Raw genomic sequence first — 15181 nt, forward strand, 5'->3', positions numbered from 1 at the left:
AATTTCTTATCTTTAGCTTTTCCAAGGGGATGAAACTCATGGCATGTATTTGGGATGTGTGAATTATTGAGTGCCAAGTTCACAACATTATATATGATTTGCCTTGAGGAAGACTGTTAAGCATTTCAGCATGAATTCTTTGCCCAATTCTAGCTGATATAAGAGCCTGCTACACACCCGATGTCATTACTTCAAGCACATGGTCTCAGGTGGAGTCTGGATTCAGATGCTTACTCAAGAGTAGATTTGCACTGTCTGCTGTGGTGTGCATTGTACAGAAATAGCAGTAAGTAGAAGGAGGAAAAGCTGACCTTCAACAACAAATCATTATTAGAAAAAATTACTTCAGGAAAATTTGACCTTACGTTATCTCAGAAAGAATATAAAGCAAATAAAAAGGATAAAAAATAATAACAGGAAAGAAAGAAAGATAATAAGAGGAAATAACTCCAGAAAAAACCCATTCTTAAGTTATTTCAGAATATATCTGAAGCAGTTAAGGAGGAAAATAAGATAGGAAATAACATTAAGTGGAGCTGTATCCAGCAACAGAACATTTTCTTTTCCAGGAGCTGCCAGTGCCTCTGCTTAGTACCTCTAGTGAGTGACCCCTGCTCACCCCTCTACTTTCTGCCATCAATGTCCTGTTAGTTACCACTTCAGAACAGCTTTTCATCACAACCTCAAATTCTCAAGCCCCTCTGTACTTGAACACAACAAAGCATATGGTTCCTTTGTGTTCCTTTTGTTAAAAAGGTGTTCCCACTAACACCCACAGATCACTACACCATTAGCCACCATCTTTGGGCACTTGCCCTGGTCTTGGTACCAGGCCCTTTATTTACCTTTCTCACCCAATAGGCTAGGTATTGCTATTCACTACTATGGAACTATTTTCAGGGACCAAAGTTATTTGAAACTTATTGGCCTTGAACAATATTGCTAACACTATAGTTTCCTACCAAAAGTTGGTTTTGAGGACAGTCTTCACCATGTTAATGAAATGAATTTAGTATGTATTATTTGAAATTCACTGGGACATTATATCTGTAGCACACGAAATGCAATTTGAAACTTAATGTTGAGTCTCTGGGCTCTTTCAATAAAATGGGATTTCCTTCTTTCACCAAGGCCTAGCACTTAGAGATACTCCAATTTGGGGTATGTTCGGGATACTGCCATACTTAAGATGTCTGCTATATGAACATGGGCACTTTTTTTTTTTACTAAAACATACAGCCATTTATTTCACTAAGGTCTTGATTAACATATAATAAAAGGCATAATAGCCTAAATTTATTTTATTTAAAATTAGAGACTTACTATATGTTCTTTATATAATGAATGGAAATAATAAGCCTACTTGCTTTTTTCTGCCTTTTTAGACTTCAGACACTTTCAATAATGGGCCAGTTGACATCAGCAATCCCACTTGGGATCAACAAGGCCTTTTTCATTCCTAGAAGCCTAATGTCTGAGGATATTTTTACTATCTTACCAAAACTACATTTCTTTAAAAATAGAAACATAACTAGGCCACTCAGGAGCCTGGTAAGTGCAGGTTAAACATCCATCAAGATAGCACTACTGAAATAAAAATCAATGAAAAATATATTGCTTTTTCCTGAAAGATGACCTCTAAAACCCTGTTATATGGGTTATTTTGGCAAAAGAAACAAGCTGGTGACTTAAGTGGGAGGTATATTAAGAGTTGCCCACACACTTTTTAACACACAATATAGCAATTCTTATTAGTAATAAGGAAAAGAGGAAGACCGATGGAAAAATGATAAAGCACTAAACTCACCGACTACATCTCAGTGGGAAAAGGTACACCTGGGTGCCTCAGTAATTTAAATATACTACAATTTTCCAAGAAAAGCAAAGAATGAATCTGAGTCCAAACCATTGCTGTGAAGGCTGGGATGGTAAACTCTTTCTCCTCTGTTAGCAAGAAAAGCCTCCTGTTTTCTCAGTTTACACAGCTTATCCCAGCATTGGTAACAGATTTCCATTTGCTCTCTACATATAAAAAACACTTGATCAGATGACTGCTTTCTTTCAAGTTTCTACTCTCCTCTTTTCAAAATATTCATTATTACTTGTGATGACAGAAGAGATGTCAGAAGCTAAATCATTTAATGACCAGAATGCAATGGCACAGTCTCATACACATTTATTCGGATAACTAAGAAAAAAAATCTCCATCTTTGAATGTATTACTGATTTTTATTCATTTTATTGCTATGTAACTAACCAATATACCACATTCTGCTTAATACAGCCCTGACAAATTTTACTTGTGGTGGGCACAAGTTCCAGGTTTTGCTGATGAGATTTTGATGAGTAGTAGAACAACACAACTAGTATCTCATATCTGTGTTCCATGAAACAAAGAAACAGGATCAGTGTTTTCACCACAGTTTAAGAAAATGACATATTTTTATTTTGGTAACAATCTAGCACTCAAGGAATATTAATGATGATTTATAAGATAAGGTTACTTTGTTGGACCAAAGAGACTGGGAATTTTTTTACACAATTATAAATGTTGGATATTTTCATATAACTTCCTTTCAAATGTGTTAAAGGAAGAAAATAAAAAGAAATATAATTTATATATTGCACAAAGCATTCCCATATCCTGTGACATTCTCAGTGGGGTACAAATTCCAATGACTGTTACAAGTTTTTTGATGATGGAGGGGGAACTTTCGCCTCCAAGTAAAACTACGTGTTGCTCAGAGTAAGCCTGCTGAGGTTACTGGATTATGGTTATATGGGGCTCTGTACCTTTCATGGTCTTGGATCTATTTTACAACTCTGGAAGTTGTAGCAATGCAAAAACAATTCTGAACTTTATCATGTAAATAGATTACATCTAGTGGAGATTCAGCTGACTTCCCTCCCATACCATGGAAGATGACACTTTTGCCCCTCTACCTTCATTTCAGTATTCCTGAATGTGTGTATTTTCACATAACTCTGCTTTGCACATGAACATTTTTACTGAGACCATCTATGGGGACCATACTTTGTATTCAAAGGAAACATTTCAGAACACACAGTAAAAAAAAAAAAAAAAAAAAAAAAAAAAAAAAAAAAAATTTTTATACTTACTGTGCCCCACCAGAGAGCATCTGCATATGTAGAAAACTCTTTATTGGCATCCTTTTCCACCAGATAGACAAGGAAAGATGAAAAAATGAGAACCAAAAATCCTATGTACCAAGCTGTGATTAATTCCTAGACATAAAAGGAATGAAATATTTTTAGAGGCAAAAATCTTCCAAAAGGTAAAAAAAACTTAGAAAAATGAAGAACAAGTTTATGCACAGTTTCACTCACTTTACTACTTCTTGGATATTTATGATGGCTTTAAAAATAATCTGTTATACATCATGACCTCAAAGTACTTTACCCAATTTCTGTAATGACTAAAGCTGACTTCTGAAAGGTTAATCAAATATTGCAGCAAGCCATGAAAAAGTTGCAAAATTTTGTTTCCAAAACTCAGAAAGCCAAGTTTACCTTGCTGTGGGCATAAACCACTGAACCTAATAATTTCCAAGTGCCTCCCCTTCGGTCCATGCGCACCATACGGAGGATCTGCAGGAAACGGAGACTTCTGAGTGCGGACGTGGCAAAAATATTACCCTGAGTTTTTGCAGAAACAACTGCTATTGAAGCGATAAGAACAATGGTATCTGAAAAAGACAAGTTGAAACAGCCATAAATAGCATGACTAGAACTTTTTGTTTCTCAAAACGATATTTCCAACAGGTTCACTTTGACTTATTTGGGGCACAAAGAGACACTGAACCCCCACCTTGCCTACTGCTGCTTGGGCTCTGTGATGACTGGGGAATGAAAAGACAGAAGCCAGGACCCACCTACTGCTTTCTGATCTCTTCACCACCCTATGTTTTATCTACGAGATTTTGAATCATGTAGTATTTAATCTTTAACCAACTGGACAATGGCCTTCAGAAAGTTCGGGGTTTCAGGGAGCCTTGGGACTGGGGGACAGCTTTCTGCACAATCCTGGTTTCATTAGGATTCCTGTCAGAAGGAAGGAGCTATTGCCTCTGTCTCTAACTCCACGGCTCCTGGGTTATGTCACAGAGGTATCATAGACTGCCCAGCCATAAAAGTGGCACTTGATTTAATGTCTCTTGTTTCTTTGCCAAGGGAGTTTATTATCTCCGTTATGCCCAAAATCCACTAATGTAGAGTCTGCAATTTTAAATACCACTTAATAAAGGTATCAATTAAGTTGAATACTCCATGCTGTCAGTACAGAGTACTCTTTCCACCTGTCTGTCAATTACTTGTGAATGTGGTGCACAAATTCAATAATATCACATTTGTTACAATGAAGTATATAATTACAGACACTGCATTGCATGGGAACGGATATTTAGTGTTTGACACATTGACATTTGGCTTAAAAATATCTGCTCTTCTGTAAGCAAAGGAGACAAAGAGAGCTAATGAAAGCTGAGAAAAGAGAAGACAGGTCTCAGTTGCTCTGAGTCAACATCCGAGTGATGGGATATAGGTTTTGAAATGAGAGAAGTGAAATGGGGATGAATGGCCTCTTGTACAATTTTCTTTCTTTCTTTTTTTTTTTTTAAGATTTATTTTATTTATTAGAAAGACAGAGTTACAGACAGAGAGAGAGGTCTTCCACCTATTGGTTCACTCCCCAGATGGCCGCAATGGCCAGAGCTGTGCTGATCCGAAGCCAGGAGCCTTAATGACATATCCCATGTTCTCTTTTGGTCCTTGCAAGCAAGGGAATAAGGTTGTGGCAGAAAAAGGGAACGTGGTGTGGTTTCCCCATTTCTTCTGCCTTTGGTCCCTGCTCCTTTTGCAAAGTTTCCAACAGTGCTATCTTGGGACAGAGCATCTGTAGGTTCACAACCTCTGGTTGAAAGCGCTGCTTTGAGAAGGACTCAGGGAAAAATTTGCCCTTTTTGTTGGAAAAGAAGTGGTGGTTACTAACGAAAACTTCATACTTTGGATCTGGATTTTTTGCTCCTTTCTTCTTGGTAAGACACCAGCTGCTTAAGAAATAAGGATGATTTAGTTCACCCATTTAACTGATAAGAGGAGTATTTTGAGAGGTGCAATCTCTTTGCAAAATGGGTCAAATGCATGAATGCCCATAGCATACTAAATATGTTTGTAAATAAACTTATGACATGAATGCTTAATGCTTCCTCTGTGAAACAGAGACTGTGATAATTGAATACGTGCTTATTTTGAATATGAATGCCTAACTTTATTACTTGGGTTATATTCCAGTATTAGTTTCTTAATCAAGAACTCTGTCTGTTTTATCTTGTCCCATGGTCTTAAATTCTGAGATTTTTATTTATGTTTTGATTTCTAGGTCAATACATTGTGATGTTATGACGTAAGAAACAGAGCTGAAAAAAAAAATCAGATTGACATTAACATCCTCAAATACAATTTCTTCCCTGCTGTAAGTAGACTACACACAACTGGGCTCCACACTCCAAAAAGGAGTGCCACTTCAAAGGTTTTGCATCTGTAGTGTTTCTGTGATCCTTGGGATTAACTGTTGTATGAATATGTAGTCACCATTTGGATGAACCTTCTTGCTGTGTTGAGGAAGGCTTGGTCTGCTGTGGTGACTGATATCTTCTGAGTCACTTGTTACGTGGAGAGGGCAGGCTGGTGGTTAGCAGTGCAAGGGCCAGCTGCAGGGCTTTTTCCTATCAAATCTAAATTCTATGTGACTTCGTGGATAGAGAGAGCCACAAATGCATCCTCAAGTTACTGCCCTTGACAGCTGTTAGAAATGAAGGAACAGCATGTGTTGACCCAGACACCAAATACATATTTTAAGTGCATAAAAGCCAGTTGCAAAACAGTACACATAATGTGATCTTATTGTAATAAAAATATAAATTAGTCTATGGTGAAGAAAACCAAACGAGCGTATACATAGATCACCACATTAATTATCTCTAGAGGTAAAGAGTTGGGGTGCTATGTAGATACAGGGACTCTTTACTTTCCAGATGATGAATTTCTGTAATGTTCAAATGTCCTAACAATGAGCATGTCTCTTAGAATCAGAGAAAACATGTAGAGAAAGGGTTATGTGCAAGAACATTCATGGTTTTCACCTTTAGAGGGATTTACTTTTGAAACTAGTGATTTGCAGCCAAAGAGATATTACTTATACAGTCCTGCTAGATATATATTTGCTTTTATTTAATTGTAATCCTGCATCCTCCCCAGATACAATTAACAAGATAAAATATTTCATTTATTGCATTAAGATATTTGAAATAATAGAAACAAGTAAGTGTCTAGGAAAGGTACAGAAAATACTTAACTACTGTGCTTGGTATTTTCTTTAGTTCTATTTTCTTTTGCAAACATTATCTTATTTAATTCTTCAGACAATCTTGTTGAGTTAAGCATTTTAAAGGTTCCATTTTACAGATGAAAAAAGTGAGATGTAAAAATCATATATTGCGGCTGGCGCCGTGGCTCAATAGGCTAATCCTCCACCTAGCGGTGCCGGCACACCGGGTTCTAGTCCCGGTCGGGGCGCTGGATTCTGTCCTGGTTGCCCCTCTTCCAGGCCAGCTCTCTGCTGTGCCCCGGGAAGGCAGTGGAGGATGGCCCAAGTGCTTGGGCCCTGCACCCCATGGGAGACCAGGAGAAGCACCTGGCTCCTGCCTTCGGATCAGCGTGGTGCGCCGGCTGCAGCGCGCCAGCCATGGTGGCCATTGGAGGGTGAACCAATGGCAAAAGGAAGACCTTTCTCTCTGTCTCTCTCTCTCACTATCCACTCTGCCTGTCAAAAAAAAAAATCATATATTCTCTCTCTGTCTGTAACTCAGTCTCTCAAATAAATAAATTTTAAAAAAATAATATATTATATAGTTATTTTTAAAAATCATTTTACTGATCTGTTAGATCACAGCATAAAATATGATATAAAGTTAAATCATTAGAGAAAACCTAGAGAAAGTAAAAGGAATACTGTTTTTGAGACAATTTAAAAAATTACACACACAGCAAACCATAATCTAAATATCTGAAATCACAAAGTATGCAAAAAAACCCCCACAGATTTGATTTAATATCCTCATTGTAATTCAGATCACAGGACAAAGTCAGAGTTCAGTAAAATGAAATCACAGATGAGCAACGAAATGGCAAACAGTGAATGCAGTCACAAAATGTTTCTGGTTGGATTACAGTCATCAACTGGAATTTTGCTGTCAGTCTCACCTAGAATATTTCTAAGGCAAATAGTTTAGAAGTTATGATTATTATTTATTTTTATTTTATGTATACATCTATTAATTTCTATAATGGAGGTTGTATAGGATTATATCATGGTTATGTTCAATAATGTGTCCCAAATGTCTAGAAGACTGCATGAAACATGGAACTTATATAATGAACTTTGATTAATGAGCACCAAAATGTAGTTTGAGCTTTGTTCTCTTACTACATCAATGACTTAATAACTGGAATAACAATCTGAAATATTCTTTTTAATCAAAGAATCGATTCAATACTTGGCATTGAATTTTATTGCAATATACTAGCTATGGCTATCCTCATTGGAATTTACCAAAAAAAAACTTCCTTAAGATTTAGAATATAAATCTATGCATTAAGTTGGAAGGGTAACCTAAACTGTGTACATAGTCACTTATCTAAAATGTTTTTTGAAACACAAGTACTTTATTTTTAGTTGAGATATCTATATTTTAGTATAAGATAGGAAGGATAGAGAATGCTTGAAGTTCATTGGCTTCGGGATCATATTGTTTATCTACTCATATATTAAGCAGTCAGTGCTAACCATTATATTGGCCACTTGTATTGAGAATGCACATTAATTCTTTCCATTTAGCCATAATTTATCACATTATCACAGTGTTAAATGTTTGATGCACATCAGTGTTTCTTTTTTAAGATTTATTTAGTTATTTCAGAGGCAGAGTAACAGACAGAGAGAGCTAAAGAGAGAGAGAGAGAGAGAGAGAGAGATCTTCTATCTGCTGGTTCACTCTCCAAATGGCAACAATGGCTGGAGCTGGGCTGATCCAAAGCCAGGATCCAGGAGCTTTTTTCAGTCTCCCATGCTGGCACAGGGGCCCAAACACTCAGACCATCTTCCACTGTTTTCCCAGGCCATGGCAGAGAGCTGAATCAGAAGAGGAGCAGCTGGGACATGAACTGGTGATCATATGGGACGCTGGTGTTGCATGTGAGGCTTAGCTTAATACACCACAGAGCTGACCCCTCAGTGGTTGTTAATGGGGGCAGTTTTTCCTTCTAGGGGTCCATTGGCAAAGTCTGGAGTCATATTTGGCTGTCATAACTGGGGAGGGCGTTGTTGCTGGCCTTGAGTAGTGGAGGTTGAGTTGCTGCTCAACATCCTATGATTCCATGGACAGCCCTCAGAACAAAGAATAACTCAGCTCCAAATGTCTACAGTGCTAAGGATGAGAAACTTTGATGTGCACTATTTTATTTGATACCTTAAACAACCCTGTGCAGCACATAGTATTACAACCACTTCTTTCTCAGAAATGGAGCAATTGAGACTTCTGGCGATTAAGTAACCAGGGTTCCACAACAATAAACAGCTGAGCTGTTTCTTACTTGACTCCAAAGTTATGCTTTTAGGAGTTACGGTATTCTACTCCTTGGATAATGAAAATCCACGTGGGATAGAGGTGGGGACAGGGAGAGAAAAGGTGGGGAAAGCAGGTGAGCGACAAATCAAGAATAAACGGTAACTTCATAATGTCTTCAGGGAAGAGTGAAGTTGCAAGTCAGATAAAGCAGAAAACAAAATGATGCTAAGAACAGACGGTACTTTTATGGATACATCAAGAGAAAATGGGACTACAGAAAGAAATAGAACTCCTATTAATGAAGGAGATACACCAAATTGCACAAAAAAATCCTGTAATCCTCAGCTCTTAAAATCTACCTCTCTCAGGGGCCGGCGCTGTGGCGTAGCAGGTAAAGCTGCTGTCTGCAGTGTTGGCATCCCATATGGGTGCCAGTTCAAATTCTGGCTGCTCCATTTCTGATCCAGCTCTCTGCTATGGCTTGAGAAAACAGTGGAAGATGGCCCAAGTCCTTGGGCCCCTGCACCCATGTGGGAGATCTGGAAGAAGCTCCTGGCTTCAGATTGGCACAGCTCTGGCTGTTACAGCCAACTGGGGAATGAACCAGCAGATGGAAGATTCTCATCCTCTCTCTCTCTCTCTCTCTCTCTATGCCTCTCCTTCTCTCTCTGAATAACTTGACTTTCAAATAAATAAATAAATAAATAAATCTTTTAAAAAAATCTATCTCTCCCAAAGGGGGCACATATGGACAAGTTGGGAAATAATGAAGAAATAGTAGTTATTGATTATACACAATTCAGTAGAAATGTGAAATATAGACTTATAAGGCATTAGGAAGTAGGCTCATAAATTTTCTGAATCACTTAGAATGATTTGTGGATGGATGCTTGAGATTTCGGGAGACTGCAAAGATTTGAACAAAGCAATTCCTATAATCATGTTTAAAACACACAGGGACTGAGAAAGACCTCATTATTAGACTTCAGTGAAACTTTATTAGAGTATTATTTAGTAAGCAAAATCAATATGAACTGATCACCCTGGATCCTGTAAAAAGGGATTAATCACTGAAATACCAAAAGCCTTTATTACAAGGTATATTCACATCTAAAGCACCTAATCATAGACCCAAGGATTGGGTTAAAGCAAGGTCTATTGTACATCTGAATTTGGCTGGCTGTGTTTTGTTGCTACAATTACGCTATATAATGCATCTATTGGAAGATATAACTTGGCTCAATTTAAAACCATAATGAGGAGAACTAAATCATATGGATTAAACAAAGCATAGTTGAAAACCTTTTTTTCCTATTGTTTTGAATTTTAACTGACATAAAAATTGTACATATTTATGGGATACTATGTGATGTCTCAATACATGAAAAAACTGCAATGTTCAAATTAGGGTAAACACATCTATTTCTCAAACACATATTATTTATTTATGGTGAAACATTAAAAATACTATTCTAGTTTTTTTAAGAAAAATATACAGCACAATACCATTATCTATAGTTATCCTACTGTGCAATAGATCTTTCTCTTTTCTTTTTTTTTAAATTTTTTTTTTTATTTTTGACAGGCAGAGTGGACAGTGAGAGGAGAGAGAGAGAGAGAGAGAGAGAGAGAGGTCTTTCTTTTGCCATTGGTTCATCCTCCAATGGCCGCTGTGGCCGGCGCGCTACGGCCAGTGCATCGCGCTGATCCGATGTCAGGAGCCAGGTGCTTCTCCTGGTCTCCCATGGGGTGCAGGGCCCAAGGACTTAGGCCATCCTCCACTGCACTCCCGGGCCATAGCAGAGAGCTGGCCTGGAAGAGGGGCAACCGGGACAGAATCCGGTGCCCCGACGGGGACTAGAACCTGGTGTGCCGGCGCCACAGGTGGAGGATTAGCCTATTGAGCCATGGCGCCGGCCGTCTTTCTCTTTTCTAACTGTAACTCAGTACTCATTAACCAACATTTCCTCAAAACGTTCTCCTCCATATTCTCTCCAATCTCTGGCAAGTACAATTATACTCTTACTTTTAAAAAAATATTTATTTATTTGAAAGAGTTACACAGAGAAAGGAGAGGCAGAGAGAGAGAGAGAGAGAGAGAGAGAGAGATAGGTCTTCCATCTGCTGGTTCACTCCCCAACTGGCTGCAACAGCTGGAGCTGTGTCAATCCGAAGCCAGGAGCCTGGAGCTTGTTCCTGTTTTCATAAGGATGCAGGGGACCAAGGACTTGGGCCATCTTTCTACTGCTTTCTCAGGCCATAGCAGAATTGGATTGGAAGTGGAGCAGCTGGGACTCGAACCAGCACCCATATGGGATGCCGGCACTGCAGGCAGTGGCTTTACCCACTATGCCACAGTGCCAGCCCCTAAACTCTTAACTTCTTTATAAACAACTTCATTTGATTCTACATGTGAGTGAAATCATGAGATACTTGTGTTTCTGTGCAGGGCTTCTTAACACAATAATCTCTAAATTCCATCCATGTTGTTGCAAATGACATGATTTCATCCTTTTTATGATTGAATATCATTCATTGTGGATGTGAATCACATTTTCTTTATCCATTCATCAACTGCTGGACACTTAAGCTGTTTATGTTTCTTGGTTATTGTGAATAGCACTGCAATAAACATGGGATTGCAGATGAACTGACAGACTGATTAATTTCCTTTGGATATATACCAAATGGTGAGATTGCTAGATCATACACTAATTCTATTTTTAATTTCTGAGGAATCTCCATAATGTCTTCTACAATGGCTGTACCAATTTTCATTCCCAAACAGCAGTGTGCAAGGGTTCTCTTTTCTTCACATCCTGACCAGAGCATATTATTGTTTGTCTTTTGGATAATGTTCAATCTAAACAGGGTGAGGTTTTACTTTATTGTGGTTTTGATTTGCATTTCCCTAATGATTAGTGATGCTGAACATTTTTCCATGTACCTGTTGGCCATTTGTATGTCTTCCTTTGAAAACAGTCATTAGATTTATTGCTCATTTGGATAAATGATTGTAAGCTAGTAGTTGTAAGGAAAGATACATTCTCTAGAAGGAAACCACAAAGAGGGTACATCTTGACTCTTAAAACCTGTTTAGAGATGTCAGACTTTTAATTTTTTTATTCTACAGTTTCAGAAAGCTTTCTGTAATAACTAACAGAAATTTCTTTCTTTCTCTTTAAACTCATTTTTATCTTGTTCTCTCTGGGAAAATAATTGTAACCAAAAAAAGTTCTTAATGAATGATTATATTACGCTTCTTGCTTACTGTTTTGTTCCAATTTCTTGACTACTTTTATTTTTCCTCTTTTTTCCCTAAAAATTCTATTTATTTATTTGGCTCAATTTAGGTAGAATATATGTGTTCAGAAATCTCTCCATTTCTTCTGGGTTTCCCAATTTGTTGGTATACAGCTCTTTGTAGAATTTCTGGTGATTCTTCTTATTTCTGTGCTACATTTTTTTCCCTTTTTCATCCCCAATTTTATTGATTTGCATCTTCTCCCTTTTTTGGTTAGTTGGACCAAAGTGTGTCAACTTTGTTTATTTTCTTAAAAACCACCTCTTTGTCTCACAGATCTTTTGTATTTTTTTTTGTTTCAATTTATCCCTGTCATGCAGGGATGGTTCAACATTCACAAATAAAACAATATGATATATCACAATAATAAACTGAAGAACAAAAACCATATGATTATCTCAATAGATATCTTAATTTATTATCTCAATCTGATAAAATACAACACCCTTTCATGATGAAAGTTTTAAGCAAATTGTGTATAGAATGAACATTTATCACATACAATCAAGGCAATTTATGACAAATTCATGGCCAGAATCCCTATTGAGTGGGGGAAAAGCTCGAAGCATTTCCACTAAGATCCAGAACCAGATGAAGATTCTCACTCTCACTATTGCTATTCAATATAGTCCTGGAAGTTTTAGCCAGAGCCATTAGGCAAGAAAAGGATATCAAAGGGATACAAATTGGGAAGGAGAAAGTCAAACTATCCCTATTTCCAGATGACATGATTCTATATATAGGGGATCCAAAGGACTCCACTAAGAGACTATGGGAACTCATAAAAGAGTTTGGTAAAGTGGCAGGATATAAAATCAACACAAAAATCAATAGCCTTTGTATACAATGAATGATATGGCTGAGAAAGAACTTCTAAGATCAATAGCATTCATGATAGCTACAAAAAAATTTAAAAACCTTGGAAGAAATTTAACCAAGGACATCAAAGAGCTCTATGATGAGAAATACAAAACATTAAAGAAAGAGATAGAAGAAGACACCAAACCAAAACCAAAACCAAAACCAAAACCAAAACAAACAAAACAAAACAAACAAAAAAAACAACCACCGGTAAAATCTTCTGTATTCATGGATTTCAAGAATCAATGTCATCAATTTGTTTAACTAGCAAAAGCAATTTAAAGATTTCATGTGACACCAATCTAAATACCATGTGCATTCTTCTCAGATACAGAAAATATGAATTTGAAATTCAAATGGAAACAGAGAAGACCCTAAAGAGCTAAAGCAATCTCATACAATAAAACAAAGCCAGAGGCACAACAATACCAGTTATAATCAAAAAATTCAAGTACTGGCACAAAAACAGATAGATACACCAATGGAACAGAACAGAAATTCCAGAAATCAATCCACACATCTGCAACCAACATATCTTTGACAAAGGAGCTAAACCAATCCCTGGAGCAAGCACAGTCTCCTTAACAAATGTTCCTGGGAAAATTGGACTCCTTACATAAAAATCCACTCCACATGGCTCAAAGACCGAAATATATGAACTGATGCCATAAAATTTTTAGAGAACATTGAGGAAACTCTGTAAGACATGGGCAAAGGCAAACAGTTCTTGGAAAATCCCCAGAGTCACAGGCAATGAAAGCCAAAATTTACAAATGGGATTACATCAAATTGAGAAGCTTCTACACTGCAAAAGAAATACTCAGCAAAATGCAACAGTAACTGACAGATGGGAGAGGTTATTTGCAAACTATGCAACTGATAAAGGATTAATATCCAAATTATTTAAAGAGCTCAGGAAACTCATGAACAACAAAACAAACAACCCAGTTAAATGATGGGCCAATGACTTAAACAGACATTTTTCAAAAGAGGAAATCCAAATGGCCAGCAGACACATGAAAAAATGTTCAGGATCAAGCTGTCAGGGAAATGCAAATCAAAACCACAATGAGGTTTCACCTCACCCCTGTCAGAATGGCTTTCATACAAAAATCAACAAACAACAAATGCTGGCAAGGATGTGGAGAAAAAGGTGCCCTAATCCAATGTTGGTGGGAAAGTAAACTGGTAAAGCCACTATGGAAGACAGTATGGAGATACCTCAGAAATCTGAATATATGCCTATCATATGACCCAGCCATCCCATTCCTGGGAATTTATCCCAGGGAAATGAAATTAGTAAATAAAAAACTTGTCTGCACCCCCATGTTTATTGCAGCTCAATTCATAATAGCTAAGACATGGAATCAACCTAAATATCTGTCAATCAAAGACTGGATAAAGTAATTATGGGATATGTACACTATGGAATACTACACAGTGGTAAAAAAAATAAAATCCTGTCATTTGCTACAAATGGACTGGTAAGCAGTCCACACAGCAGACTCATAGAATGACGATTGCTTTAAGTAGCATTCTGACCTCAGAATCAGCCCTTAACGCATCCTGGTCTGGCTGAAAAGCCCAGAGATTATGGATTCAAAAGGCTTCCATGCCTAGATAGCTTATGTCAAGGGCCTCAGATGGTCACTGACATAATACATAAGAGTGTTAATTGTTAAATTAACAGCAGGAGTCATTGTGCACTAACTCTCCATGCAGGACCTCTATCCTCAATGAGTTGTGTTATGAGAGTTAACTATAAAATTAGTTCTAAAACAGGTTTTTTTTTGGCTGCAAATCTTTTTTTTTTTTTTTTTTTTGACAGGCAGAGTGGACAGTGAGAGAGAGAGACAGAGAGAAAGGTCTTCCTTTTTGCCGTTGGTTCACCCTCCAATGGCCGCCGCGGCCGGCGCGCTGCGGCCGGCGCACCGCGCTGATCCGATGGCAGGAGCCAGGAGCCAGGTGCTTTTTCCTGGTCTCCCATGGGGTGCAGGGCCCAAGCACCTGGGCCATCCTCCACTGCACTCCCTAGCCACAGCAGAGGGCTGGCCTGGAAGAGGGGCAACCGGGACAGAATCCGGCGCCCCGACCGGGACTAGAACCCGGTGTGCCGGCGCCGCTAGGCGGAGGATTAGCCTAGTGAGCCGCGGCGCCGGCGCAAATCTTTACTTATTATAGAGTTGATCTGTATACAAAGTTTTTTTTTTTAAAGATTTATTTTGTTTATATGAAAGAGTTACAGAGAGGTAGAGACAGAGAGAGAGGTCTTCCATCTTCACTCCCCACATGGCCACAATGGCCGGAGCTGCGCTGATAAGAAGCCAGGAGCCAGGAACTTCTTTGAGGTCTCCCATGTGGGTGAAGGGGC

At 38.1% G+C, this 15181-nt stretch overlaps 1 protein-coding gene across 4 annotated transcripts in view; it reads right to left on the minus strand.

Moving 5' to 3' along the window:
• The window catches only part of KCNQ5 (potassium voltage-gated channel subfamily Q member 5), a 639793-nt gene that overhangs the window by 126984 nt on the left and 497628 nt on the right, over positions 1 to 15181 (minus strand). For all 4 annotated transcript variants that reach the window (XM_051854552.3, XM_051854551.3, XM_051854550.3 and 1 more), the window contains exons 4-5: positions 3532 to 3707; positions 3121 to 3246 (exon numbers count right to left, since the gene is read on the minus strand). In XM_051854552.3, the coding sequence (XP_051710512.2) occupies positions 3121 to 3246; positions 3532 to 3707 (302 nt within the window). The remainder of the gene's footprint in view (positions 1 to 3120; positions 3247 to 3531; positions 3708 to 15181) is intronic.

The sequence above is a fragment of the Oryctolagus cuniculus genome, chromosome 5 (genome assembly GCF_051225735.1).
Source record: "Oryctolagus cuniculus isolate XC-2025 breed Fujian yellow rabbit chromosome 5, ASM5122573v1, whole genome shotgun sequence".
NCBI classification, from domain to species: Eukaryota; Metazoa; Chordata; class Mammalia; order Lagomorpha; family Leporidae; genus Oryctolagus; species Oryctolagus cuniculus.